This window comes from Poromitra crassiceps (assembly GCF_964638095.1).
Source record: "Poromitra crassiceps genome assembly, chromosome: 12".
Taxonomy (NCBI): domain Eukaryota; kingdom Metazoa; phylum Chordata; class Actinopteri; order Beryciformes; family Melamphaidae; genus Poromitra; species Poromitra crassiceps.
The window spans coordinates 305,454-319,649 of NC_139632.1; the positions used below are offsets into that span (position 1 = coordinate 305,454).

Consider the following 14,196-nt stretch of genomic DNA (forward strand, 5'->3'; position numbering starts at 1 on the left):
GTGTAACGTAAGTGTGACTCAAGTCCAAGTCTCCATATCTGATCAAAAGCAGTGATTGGAAGGCAGTGATGGGACTGTCAATGTGTGGTTAGCACGGTCGCCTCACAGCAAGAAGGTTGTGGGTTCGAAGCTCCACCCTGCTCCTTTCTGTGTGGAGTTTGCCTGGGTTTCCTCCCACAGTCTAAAGATACGCTGTGCTCTAGTAACAATGTGTATTATGTATATTGATGTATGGATGTTGCGTGTAGATATATGATGTGGGACATTCTGGACAAAGTATATTGCATTGGCATAGCATGTGGCTGAAATAAGTCCGTTTGTTAATAATTGAATGAATGTTTTATTTAAAAGTGAAAAAGGGCCTTGGTCGTTTTTTCTTCTGGTTCCTATACGCTTACTTAGCAGTTTTTTTGTTCAGCAGTGTCTACCTTCAGTAGAAACTTTATTCCTCTGACATGGATTTGAATGGAAGGTGTTCTTTGTTCACCTGAAATACCTCCAGTGTGCCTCATTGTGACCTAAGTCGGTGAGGATAAAAGCATCTGCTAAGTCCCCAAAAATGTACTCCAAATTGCTTGGGAGATATTACGCGCTTCATCAATCTTTGCTCTGCCGATACTTACTCTTTGACAAAGGTTTGAAGCTGGGTCTTGATTGATCTCTGGGCCTGATCAAACAATATCTGTGAAGAAAGAAAGGGCCATTACTTCTGTGCTCAACAGAGCTTCCCTCCACAAGTCCCACAATTCAAGCATTTCACATCGTGTAGGTGCTTCTATAAGAACATCATGTAGGTGCTTCTATAAGAACATCATGTAGGTGCTTCTATAAGAACATCTTGTAGGTGGCTTCTGTAAGAAAGCAACACATGTTGGATAAAGGATTCAATTTACAAGCTGCCGGATTTTCTGCAAGTCAGCATTCAGCACCTCTGCAGCAAACCAGGTCGTTTCAAATCACAGGGTGCAATTTAGCACAAGTCTTAATTAAATGCAGCTAAATTTACACTAACAGGCTGTCTCTGTAAAGCCCCCTCATAAAGGCATCAACATAAGCAGAGAAATGACGTGATGTGTTTATTCTCGTTAGTGAGTCATACACAGTTACCCTGCACGCTTCCTGAGAAATAAGCCTTCAGCAAAAGCCCCCTCTCTCTAAACGGGGTCACAGCAGTGTTGCCTTCAGGGCCACACGACACAATACGAGCAGTGTGGCTGCGATGGCCGACCGACCGGTGACAAACACATTGAGCACTGTGCTTGAATGGATCATGTGCTTGAAGATCGCTGAGTGGTAAGAAACGTATCCGGCAGCCAGTCAGCCGCCACGACCGCAGTCTCCGCTGTTGAGTCATGGTCTCAGGCTATAGTGGCTGTGGCTCCTTCAGGCTATAGGGGACTATAGGAAGCTAATAAGGGAACTTAGAGGAGAAAGTCAGGCTTTTAGGGGATTATTCACCTTATGTAGCCACGCCCATTTGACCCGGTTGTGTGACGACTTACGGCAACAACAAAAAAAAGAAAAAGAAAAAGGCCGGCTGCTCCAATATCATCTAACTCTGAATTAACTAATAATTTAGCCAATTGTATGTAGCATACCAAATAAAAGCAAACGACAATGTGTAAGAATGCAATGCCATGTAACTGGCTCATTAATTCTCGCATTCCAGGCAATTATGTTAACGTATGCGGGTCTTATCCACCTTATTTTTGAATGCCCCACTGTAAAAAATAAATGTGCGTACAAGGTCCGGTTTAAGTGACTTATTGTTGCAGCTTGCCATCTAAATGGTATTCTACTTGATTTGAAAAGATGGCCACCTACACTCAGTGCCTTGAACCCTGGCTGAATTGAACATAACTTGGCCAATAAGTATTTAACATACAAAATAAAACAACCCGTAATATCTTAATTGTATGTAGAATGCAGAGGACATGTAACTGTTTAGTTAAACTTGCATTCCAGGAATATTGTGCTCTAAAGATGACGATAGTGGCTCGAGACTGTTTCGTCCTGAAACCCACACGCTTTGCGGTGGTGGTTTTAGCGGAACCTATGTGGGATTCGAGGCGTAACCTATGTGCGTTTTAGCGTAATTTATGTGGGATTCGAGGCGTAACCTATGTGGGGTTTGGCGTAACCTATGTGGGATTCGAAATAACGCATCCGAGATATAAAACGTTACGAATATAGCCACATTATAAACAACAAACTAACGCTGGTGATCCGTATGGAAACAGTGTTACTCGAAATGGTTAAAAGTTCTATCAATTTGGTAATTTAGTGGTGTTTTACTGCCATGTAACATAACTAACTAGCGGCTAATTACCCATGAATGCACTGCGCTCTTAAAGGGATATTTATCGACGAGATTTTTGCCAAGCTGGACCTGATTAGTGATTTGCTCTGTTCGCCCAGACGGGTGTCAAGCTGTCAGCAACAAGGCTGGGAGGATCACACCGGAAGAAGCACCCATCAGCAGATCAAGCAAAAATGGCCGCCAAAAATAAGGTGGATAGACGTTAGTGGCTCGCGCTGCGCTCGGAGGAGAGAAAACCATCTGAAGCTTTCTTTGTTGAGTCCAGGTATGTTTTAGAAGAAAGTGCTCGTCATTGTCGGCGATAACGTTATCTGACCTGGCTAACAGTGGATACTCCGCTTGCTTGCTGTGTACCGAGCTCAAAGTAGTAGGCTACGTTCTTTGTTTTACCCCCTGCACTGTCCTCTACAAAAACAACTCTCTTCTTCATGACGTTCTTTTGTATTTCGCGCTGTGACCAGCGGAAGTGTTAACACGACCCGGAAGAATTTGGCCCACCCCATAAGGCTGAACATAAGGCGAATAGGAAGCTAACTGTGTGCAGTCATCAGTACAGCGCATGCGCCTCATGGCAAACGAGGAAGTAACTTTGGTTACTCTTTGTTGGTTCGGTTACTCGTTAGTTCTCGATATGCGGATTTACTTCGAAAATGACCGTTTCACGTAACTTTGTATTATTATTTCATGGCGTGGTGAGTACACGAGTCACAACACGTACATCTGAGTGTTTCTAGCGCTGTTGTAATGTGTATGGGCGACTGAACGGAGTAGGCAAAAGAACCATAGACTGCCATTGTAGTGCTAAGCTAAGTAGCAGTGAGAGCTCTACCGCTGTTTGCACGGCACGCAGAGTGAAGATAACGGCTTCTACATTCTAGTTTTAATATCGGCAATATAGCAAATAGCCTAAAATGTTGGCGTATGCCTTTAAGTCGTTTTAAGATGATTTCTTTTTTTGACCCTGCCATAATATAGAGAGCTAAAGTGGAACGTCACTTCCTGCTTCAGCACTGTACCAGAGATTTTCATCCGCCATTTATTTTCCCATAGACATTTCGTAAAATGTTTATAAAAATAGTTTTACTTTGTCAAACCAAACGGTTCAGATATATTTAGAAACAGGAGAGACCACATAACATTTCACTCTGACCAAAACATTAGAAAATCGCAGATTTAAAGGAAATTTTTTTTCCTGTTTTTTTTGTTTTTGTTTTGGTCCGAGTGAAATGTTCTATGGTCTCTCCCGATTCTAAATATAGCTGAACCGTTTGGTTTGACGAAGTAAAACTATTTTTATAAGCATTTTACGAAATCTCTGGTACAGTGCTGAAGCAGGAAGTAGGCAGTCACTTTGCCTCTCTATATGGTACCATATCATATTGACTTTGGACTTTGCCGCCTCCTGCATGTTGCCATGCGTGAAATGCTTGCTGAGAGCTCAGCCCCAAACGTGCTACACAGAGCTAATCAACAGAGACCAGAGCAGAACAAGGGTCAACTTCCACTGTCCAGTCACAGCCTCCAGCTCACCCTGTGGCTCCTTCCAGTGTTTAAGGGACTATTTTAAGACACAAACAAAGGAAATCTGAGTCTCCATTGGTGACTAAAAAAACAACACCGCCATTCAGGGATCAAAAACACTCTTTTTACCCGTGATGTACGAAGGGAGGAGTTTGCTGGGCACGCTTTTAGCAACACTAAGCAGCTCTACTGGAGGAGTTGTGGGGGTTCATGCTGCGTTCATGTGCTCCTCGGATACAGTATAACGTATTTACAAGCATGTGAAACGGCCCTCAAAAGTCCTATTTACCAGTGGGAATTTGGGAATTTGTCGATGACACCCGAGGTTCCGAGTTGTGACATTGCGTGAGGTTTGGGGACTACAACAATGGCGGAAAGTATGTAGTCTGTGTCACCAATTGACTGTAACAAGTTATATATGTTGTTATTCTGTTCATAGTAGCTATCATTTATTTTAGTAGACGCACATGTAGCTACCATAATGACCCACTACTTGCTTTTGGTAAGAAAACACCAGCCACGAGAAAACAACCTTACTTTTGGCGTCCATGTTTGTTGCTCTTTCCGACCAAGAGCACTTGAATGGCGTCATGTCGTAATTACGAATTCACAGCTAGTTAGTACGAGCTTCCAAAGGAGCGCGTGGATGCAGCATCAGTGCCTTTGCTCAATGGCACCTCAACAGCAGTTTCTCGTTCATTTTCCCCTTTCCAGCTTGAGACTAGTAGCAACCCCTCCACCAGGGCCGTGACAGTTAAAGAGCCACTGTGGACCGTGCTCCCTCCACCAGGGGGCCGTGACAGTTAAAGAGCCACTGTGGACCGCTGGCCGTGCTCTGTGTTTTCTGTTCTCCTCCAGCTGTGGAGAGAAAACAACACTTCCTGTTTCACATGTCGTACCGTGTGATAGTTGATCATCTCCTGCAGGCTCTCTGCAAACTTTGTGAGACTGGACTGTGGAGAGAAAAGAACAACTGTTAAACACAACCTGCGAGAGAGAGAGAGAGAGACACACTGAGTAGAACACTAATAGTACAACCGCCACTTAAGATGGATGACAAATTGACAATACATTATAATAAAACACAAAGATAAGAAGTCTATGAAGCAAACAATACAAAGCTAGGCATGGGTTATAACGAGGTTACATCATAATAAAATGCCAAATGCACATTTCTACTGCGCACGCACAGATTCTTCTGTGGGGCAGGCAGAGATGTTCACAAGTCTTTTTTTGCAAGTCCAAGTCAAGTCTCAAGTCTTTTATTACAAGTCCAATTCAAGACAAGTCTCTTATGGATGAGTGTTCCATCATCTGCTGCATGCCATCTGGTCTGCTTAGAACACTGCATAGCTACAACTAAGGAATTCAAAGCATATCATGTATTATGCTCACTCCTTTATTAACATACAGGATCAGTATTGATTGGATGACATTAGTAGACATTTCCTTAATGATCATGAAGTCCCAAAGCTCAACTCCAAGTCAAGTAGCAAGTCTTTGAGGGCAGGTCTCAAGTCACTGTGTATGTGACTTAAGTGCAACTCAAGTCCAAGTCCCACGTCCAAGTCCCCATCTCTGGTGGCAAGTACAGTAGTCATTGTGGAGCTCTGTGGAGGTGTATTCTCTCTCTAAACACACGGCTGTGGCTGAACTTCAGACAAAGGGGGAATCAATACACAGAGAGACAGAGAGGAAGCACCGGGCAGCCCTCTCCATGCAAACACTCGTATGAGACACACACAGGGCTCAGAGTGGTCCTCTGAGAGAGAGATACACAGGCAGAGGAGGGGCAGCCCTCAGAGTGGTCCTCTGAGAGAGAGATGCACAGGCAGAGGAGGGGCAGCCCTCAGAGTGGTCCTCTGAGAGAGAGATACACAGGCAGAGGAGGGGCAGCCCTCAGAGTGGTCCTCTGAGAGAGAGATGCACAGGCAGAGGAGGGGCAGCCCTCAGAGTGGTCCTCTGAGAGAGAGATGCACAGGCAGAGGAGGGGCAGCCCTCAGAGTGGTCCTCAGAGAGAGATACACAGGCAGAGGAGGGGCAGCCCTCAGAGTGGTCCTCTGAGAGAGAGATGCACAGGCAGAGGAGGGGCAGCCCTCAGAGTGGTCCTCTGAGAGAGAGATGCACAGGCAGAGGAGGGGCAGCCCTCAGAGTGGTCCTCAGAGAGAGATACACAGGCAGAGGAGGGGCAGCCCTCAGAGTGGTCCTCTGAGAGAGAGATGCACAGGCAGAGGAGGGGCAGCCCTCAGAGTGGTCCTCAGAGAGAGATACACAGGCAGAGGAGGGGCAGCCCTCAGAGTGGTCCTCAGAGAGAGAGATGCACAGGCAGAGGAGGGGCAGACCTCTCCATGAAAACATTGTGAGAAAATGACTGTACAGATGTTACTCTGCCTTGGCTCTCCATTTAATGATAATTTAACGATCATAATTAGAGAGGATTTCCAGTGGTAAACGATACAGAAACCATGTCAAAGCAAAACAATAGGTAAGTAAGCAAAGACTAAGTCCAATAATGAAAAGTAATCATGCTAGCAGGTTTCTATGGTGCAGCCAGATCAAGCTGGGTGTGTTTTTGTTTACCTCAATGACCTCATCTTTGGTGGACTGCTGGGCTAGTTCCCGGATCCCGTTCACAAACTGTTTGTTGGCTGTGTTGTAGGCTTTGCCAGCATCAATCATCCCAATACACAGCTTCACCAGCTACAGACAGAGAGAGACAGAGAGAGAGAGAGACACAGAGAGACACAGAGAGAGAGAGAGAGGCAGAGAGAGAGAGAGACAGAGAGACACAGAGACAGACAGACAGACAGAGAGACAGACAGACAGAGAGGCAGACAGACAGAGAGAGAGGCAGAGAGACAGAGAGAGACAGACAGACAGACAGACGGAGAGAGAGACAGACAGACAGACAGACAGACAGACAGAGAGACAGACAGACAGAGAGAGAGAGAGAGACAGACAGACAGAGAGACACAGAGAGAGACAGACAGAGGCAGACAGACAGAGAGAGAGAGAGGCAGAGAGACACAGAGAGAGAGAGACAGACAGAGACAGACAGACAGACAGAGAGAGGGAAATGTATAGACAGTAAAGAGAGTAGGAAACAGGGAGAGGGAGATAACACTTGTATTAGGAAAAGCTAAAACTGGAAATGTCCTGCTTAAAATATATTAAATTAATTCATTGATTTCAGATGTGTGGATGTTGGAGAGAGGGGTGCTGCAGGGTACATGACCAACACTGGAAAACAACACGTTTGTGTGGGACACGTATTTCCCTTCTGACTCATTGGGGCGAGGAGGATCATTCCAGGTTGTGTCAACTCAAACAAACCCTCCCACAGGAGGTGGCAGATAGGCTCCTCCCACAGGAGGTGGCAGAGAGGCTCCTCCCACAGGAGGTGGCAGAGAGGCTCCTGACTTCTGAACAAACCCTCCCACAGGAGGTGGCAGAGAGGCTCCTGACTTCTGAACAAACCCTCCCACAGGAGGTGGCAGAGAGGCTCCTGACTTCTGAACAAACCCTCCCACAGGAGGTGGCAGAGAGGCTCCTGACTTCTGACTTTCACTTTCTTCTGTCAAAGTCGGGTTTCCTTTCCCAAACACTCGACCTCCATCTTGAGAAAACTGATGATTTCAGACTCCAACATCACATTATTTTGGTAGCAGAAGATGGGAGGTAGGAAGTGTAGTGGCACCCTGTGATGTGCTTTAGTTGACTTTAATGCAAATAAACATCATGTAAGAGAAGATGTCACTGGATACACGTCCTGTAGAGTAAGCAGCCTGTGTGTTAAAGGGAGACGCCAACATTTGTGGAGATTTGCCATTAGTGAGAGCTCTCGTTCTCACTCGTAAAACCTGGGTTGTAGCACAACCCTAACGTTATTAAATGTAGAATGTGGATGCCTTTATCTTCAATGTGCGTGCAGTGCAAACAGTGCTACACCGCTAACTGCTAATAGCTTAGCACTACAATGGCAGTATATGGTACAACTGCCTGTTCAGTTGCACAAAATACACATTGGTTGCAGGCAGCTATTGTGAATGTGCACTTGTTTTCCTACAACACAGAACTGTCTGTTAGTAATCATATCTGACCTCCATCTAACCTGAACCAAGAAGATCTCGACATCCAGCCTGTGTACTTGACATCTTTGGGAAATGGCTCTTGCAATAGAAGATTTCATATTGGCCCAATTCAAAAGTGTGTTGCTTTCAGATGAAACACAGCTGTGTTCCAGTGCTTGTGTGGTGGGGGGGGGATTCTAAGAAAAGCACAAACTCTAGCCATGCACACACACACACACACACACACACACACACACACACACACACACACACACACACACACACACACACACACACACACACACACACACACACACACACACACACACACACACACACCAAGCAGTGTTGCCAGATACAGCTGATGGTTTCCAGCTCAAAGACTGTTCAAAAAGCGCCAAAACGCACACAAAGCCGCCCAAGCAAATGCAGGTCTATGGACACAAGCGACTCTGTAACCATGCAAACCCGTCCAATAGGGCTGGGTATTGGCAAGGATCTCACGATACGATACGTATCACGATACTTGGGTCACGATACGATTGTATCACGATATATTGCGATGCGATACATATTGCGATATATTGCAATATTCTACAGAATTTACTAAAAATTAAATAATAAGAGCTAAAGATACCACACACTGTGTACCACCCAGGTAGTGTAATAATATGTACATCACTTTATACTGATAAGTTAGTGGACAAATTTAGTCAAAACTACTGAGTGTTGAGTGTTACTGAACGTATCGATATGGGAAATATCAATACAGTATTGATTAGGGGTGGGAATCACCAGATGCAGAGGCCTGGCATGGCATGGCCTGCAAAAAAAAAATTGTTTTGATATCGCGATACTTGGCATCCAAGTATCGATACAGTATCGGGAAATAAAATATCGCGATATATTGCCGTATCGATTATATTGCCCAGCCCTACCATCCAAGTTAATTTTGTTCCATGCACAGTGCACAGTGCAAAACCCAACACAGCCTGATGAGTGGAAAAGAGCCTAATCTGGCAACTCTGCCCTCCAAGGCCAGAGGAAAGTGAGCCTGGGGCTGACTCACCTCCAGGAGGTCCAGGAACAATGAGCTGGGCTCTCCCTCTGGGCCTCACTCAGCATGTCAACCAGCCATATATCGCTCAGTCCATATTATTCACCGTTATTGGCCTATCGTCGATATATCGGTATTGGCTGATATGTGGGCCGATGATTTTTGATTTTATTAAAGGAACACTCCGCCCATTTTCAACCAGCTTTGTATCATTAGAACATCAGTAGTATATCAGAAAACTGTAAACGGTTTTGAAGTCTGTCATTTAATTTGACAGTTATTGAGTGTTAAAGTGTGGACCAGTGACATCACTGGTCCACACTAACTCAAATTAATAACTCATTAACTCAAATCAACTCTCAATAACTGTCAAACTATTCATCATTCATCTAGTTTGACAGTTATTGAGTTGATTTGAGTTCATGAGTTATTCATTTGAGTTAGTGTGGACCAGTGATGTCACTGGTCCACACTTTAACACTCAATAACTGTCAAATTAAATGGCAGACTTCAAAACAGTTTACAGTTTTCTGATATACTACTGATGTTCTAATGATACAAAGCTGGTTGAAAATGGGCAGAGTGTTCCTTTAAGTAGAGACAGCATGTTGTGTATATTTGATCCTTTTTCTTAACTCAACTTATATATTTGTTCTATTTGTGTGTTTCTAGTTATAATTATTAAATTCCCTGTGAAGTTTACCGTTTCATTGCACTGATGTCATTTGACAATAAAGTGTATTGTTAAACTGTAAAATATCCTGCCTCCATTACATATCTCAAGTCACGTCAAGTAATATCTTTGTCAAGTATTTGATATTTGAGGGATCATTTCGAAAGTTTTGTGTAGTATAATGTGTATATTTATGATATAAGAAGATCGGCCGAAATATCGATATCAGATTTTTTTTAACTCCCTAATTGGTATCAGCCAGAAAAATCGTCAGAAATATCGTCAGGGTCTCGAAACCACTGCTCTCAGGTCAGCAGGGGAGGAGCTACGAGGAGGGAGTGGTTTGCTAACAGGACAGGAAACTAATAAGGGTGGGTTCACACCGATCATGTTTGGAGCGGTTTATTCAAACTCGGGGGTATTTTAAAGTTTGAGCCGGGGTCGAAAATGCATGAAAAGGTTGAACAAGAGGGTCTTGTTCATCTTCCAGGATTGAGAATGTCATCCGATGTGGGGTTTTATGGGTATAAGCAGCAGTTACAGATGCCTGGAAAGTCTAGCCTAGCAAAATGAAACTTCATGTGTTCTTAATTAGTATGAAAACTAGAGAAAGTAAAATATATGCAGAGTACAAAATGAAGTTACTACTAACCTTGCTGGATGACAAGTTAGCAAAACTCTGTTTAATAAACAAGCTACGTGTCAATGCAACTTTTGCTTACAAGCCCTGGTTCAGCTGAAATTGATCAGTGTGAACCTAAATTAACCAAATACACAAATATACATTTCCACTAACTGTGCGTTCACACCAAAGTGGGAAAAATGCATAATGTGTGCAAGGTTATTCCCTAAAATTGAAAAATGCCAACTCGAGCCAACGTGCGATGAGGCGAAAATTGCCTCATTCGAAGTTTTACTTTTAAAACACTCAATTGCCCAATCACATACAGCAGTGTAACAATTGTGTTTCTTCACAAATCTGTCTCAGACATGCATATCTGCACACATCTATTTTAATGTGTTGCTCAAAGGCACTTTGCCAGAGTCATAGCGGCTGCTGCCTGCGGGGTTCAGACCTGCGGCTCTCCGGTTACAGGATGGCCTCTCTCTCAGGCCGGCAAGTTGAACAAATGAACAATAAAGCCATGTTTTCCATGGGTGGTACTCACTTTGTCCAGCTTGGATTCCAACTCACAGACATCCCCCTCCACTTCCTCTATGGTGGCTCTGTGGGGACAAAAACAAAACTAAACATTTGGAGCATTTGTCCATATTTTCAGTGTTGGGCAATAAGTCAGAGGCAAACAGATTAGGCAGAGGCTCAGATGGTGAGAAGGTTCAGTGTGTTAAAGTGCACACTGCATACCATGTACTACTCCATGTTAAAGTGCATTCCATGTACTACTCACTACTCCATGTTAAAGTGCATACCATGTACTACTCCATGTTAAAGTGCATACCATGTACTACTCCATGTTAAAGTGCATACTATGTATTACTCCATGTTAAAGTGCATACCATCTACTACTCACTACTCCATGTTAAAGTGCATACCATGTACTACTCACTACTCCATGTTAAAGTGCATACCATGTACTACTCCATGTTAAAGTGCATACCATGTACTACTCCATGTTAAAGTGCATACCATGTAAATTCCGGACTATAAGGCGCACCGGTCTATAAGCCGCACCTGCAGAGTTGACTGTTTTTTACATATATAAGCCGCACCGGTCTATAAGCCGCGGGTGTTTTGATGTTTAATTACCATATGTAAGGCTTCGTGCACAGAGGGGATTGTCGGGAAAGAGATGGCTGTTTGGGGAAGCTCCCATTTATTAACATTTCAACAAAACAAAAGTCAGGTCACTAATCCCCAGACAAAATCACACATTGTGAGATGCTTAAAAATCACCATCGGCGGGAGCTTTACTCCAGATGCTGTGCAGCCAAGAACACAAGTGAAATTCGTTCTCTCGTGACCTGTGGTTCTCAACGTGATGGACGATTCACCTTTCTTGTTAACAGTCCTAGTGAGAGGCAGGTCGAACGTCAAAGGCACTTCATCCATATTTATGATCTGCTCCGGTCCGATGGAATATTCCTTGATCTTTCTTTGTGTGAATTCGCCGAAGTTTGTAATTTTCTCCTGGTAGTCGGGAGGGAGTTGCTGACACAGTCGTCCGCGCCCTGACGGACAGTCCCTTTCGTCTCGGGTTTGTGCATGATCCTTTGCTGCTGCTGCTGTTGTTGTTGTTCCTGTCTCGCTACTGTCTCAGACATGGCTTTCAGGCTCAATCGCCGCCATCGTCGTAACACAGCCAGTTCTCCATCTTTTGAAGCATGATGTTAGATTACAACGAGCTAGTTGTGTGGCTTAGCCTTCCAAAATGTTGCTGTTAGTTTTTTAGAATGTAATACATAGAATTGGGAATGTTACATTCAATTTCATTCAGACTGTCTTTCAGGCTCAATCGCTGCCTTTTTCCCCCCGGAGCGAGGGAGGAGGGAGGGTGTTTTACCGTAGTGGCTGAGAGAGAGTAGTGGCACAGTGCTCCAATCAGGTCGCGAGGCACATTTTTTGCAACATCATCCAATCAGGGTCTCGCTCTCATAATGTCTGTCTTGCTCTCGTTCTGCCTCATACCAACATCCATAGATTTTGGAGGTTCCCGAGTGGCCGTTTGCTGGAAAAATCCATAGATAAGCCGCACCGTTATATAAGCCGCAGGGGGCAAAAAAGGCCAAAAAACGGGAAAAAAGCCGCGGCTTATAGTCCGGAATTTACGGTACTACTCCATGTTAAAGTGCATACCATGTACTACTCCATGTTAAAGTGCATATTACCATGTACTACTACATGTAAAAGTCCATACCATGTACTACTACATGTGAAAGTCCATACCATGTACTCCCTCTGTGGTAAATTATCCCCATTTCCCCTCTTCCCCTGGTCTTTCCTGCCTTTAATGCATAATGTCGACTCAAGCGAGAATGTTTGAAAATAACATACAAAATAAAAATGTCTGCTTACTCCAGTCCACACATATCACATTTCTTTCACTAGTTATGAAGACAATAGACACACTGCATGAAATAGGACACACCCACCACGGGGGAAAGAGCTCCATTCACTCCCACACACCAGCGTCATTTTCCTTGAATTAAACATAGCTAAAAGCTGTTGTGTGTTGGGCTGCTCAGACAACAAATGTAAAAAATCGCCAGTTAAAGTTTTTTTGTACTCCTGAGCAAAACAATGAAGCCATTGAGAATTGGCGAGAAGAAAAATGTGGATCTAGCTGTCAATAAGTAAGTTGGAGTGTTCATCTTCTGTATATACAATCTTTTTGTGCAACACGCAACCATGCAGGAGACATAGGAGAACGCTAGCCTGGGTAAACCCATCCCCCACGTGACCTGCTCTCAGACCTGTTCTCAGTCACTATGGTCTGGAGATCGAGCCATTCAAACCGATTTCTAGCGGGTGTTGGGCCGCCCTCGATAGACCACTCCACCAGCCAACCGTCATCCAATCAGCTTGGTGCACAGAGCACATGCGCAGTGCAACAGATGGCGTCATCACTCTGCGACCTTTGTTGTTAGCGCTCGAGCTAACTCCACCTAGCTAACTCACCGAGCTAACTCACTAGGCTAGCAACCACAACAGGAGCGCGATGGCTACTACCAATGTGAACGATTTTTGCAGGTTGTGTAAGAGAAACCTTCGTTCTAAAGGCAAGTTGGGCAGCTGCAAACCACTCGAGAAGGGGGTATATAGGGTTGGTGTGAAACTACACCAACAGGATAGCAAATCATGTCGGATTTGCCAGAGTCTGACTGAGGTATGTACCGGTACTTGTAACCTAATGTACTAGTGCTGCACGATTAATCTACACTTCCCCCGTGCACTCCCGCAAATAAGTAATGTTATGCGCAGCCAGTTTATCAGATGATTTCGCCGTAAAATGTGTCCAGGTGATGAGAAGCTGTCCTTTGTATGGTCGCTGCCCGTCCGCTCAGACCCGATTTCGATATAGCGTTTGGTGATCTTTTGATCAACAGACCTCATAACGGGGATCTATACTGTTACGTGTGCCTACCAACATCACTAAAAGATCATAAATGTAACGCTGTTTTAATCGATGGCTACGTTGCTAGCTAGCTAGCCGCAGACCAGCTATGAACCCCAGTTTGGATGATCGCTGCCCGTCCACTAAAACGCGATTTCGATATAGCGTGAGGTGATATTTTGATCAACAGACCTCATAACGGGGATCTATACTGTTACATGTGTCTACTGTACTGACGTCCTCTCTGTTTATTCTTTCAGGTATTAATTCAATACCCTTCTCAGTCAGCTGCTGCCAACCTGATGAGGAAACAGGCGTGCTTGTTATGCTGGACACTGAATGCAAGAGCCGTTGCCAGTCTGCAGACTTCATCCTCCGGCGCTGTTCGCCTCAGGACTTGAAGGCCTAACGTTGTACCATGGACTGTATACATTCTGTGCTAATAATGCTAGCATGCTAACATCCTTTTCACACACACACAC

The 14,196-nt window shown here is 44.4% G+C and overlaps 1 protein-coding gene across 1 annotated transcript in view; it reads right to left on the reverse strand.

The window, feature by feature from the left end:
• Positions 1-14,196, reverse strand: part of LOC310786836 (arf-GAP with coiled-coil, ANK repeat and PH domain-containing protein 2-like) — a gene marked incomplete at its 5' end in the record, with an annotated part of 157,934 nt that overhangs the window by 102,694 nt on the left and 41,044 nt on the right. The window contains 4 exons of the mRNA XM_083648153.1: positions 624-682; positions 4,741-4,794; positions 6,422-6,541; positions 10,811-10,868. Of these exons, the coding sequence (XP_083504279.1) occupies positions 624-682; positions 4,741-4,794; positions 6,422-6,541; positions 10,811-10,868 (291 nt within the window). The remainder of the gene's footprint in view (positions 1-623; positions 683-4,740; positions 4,795-6,421; positions 6,542-10,810; positions 10,869-14,196) is intronic.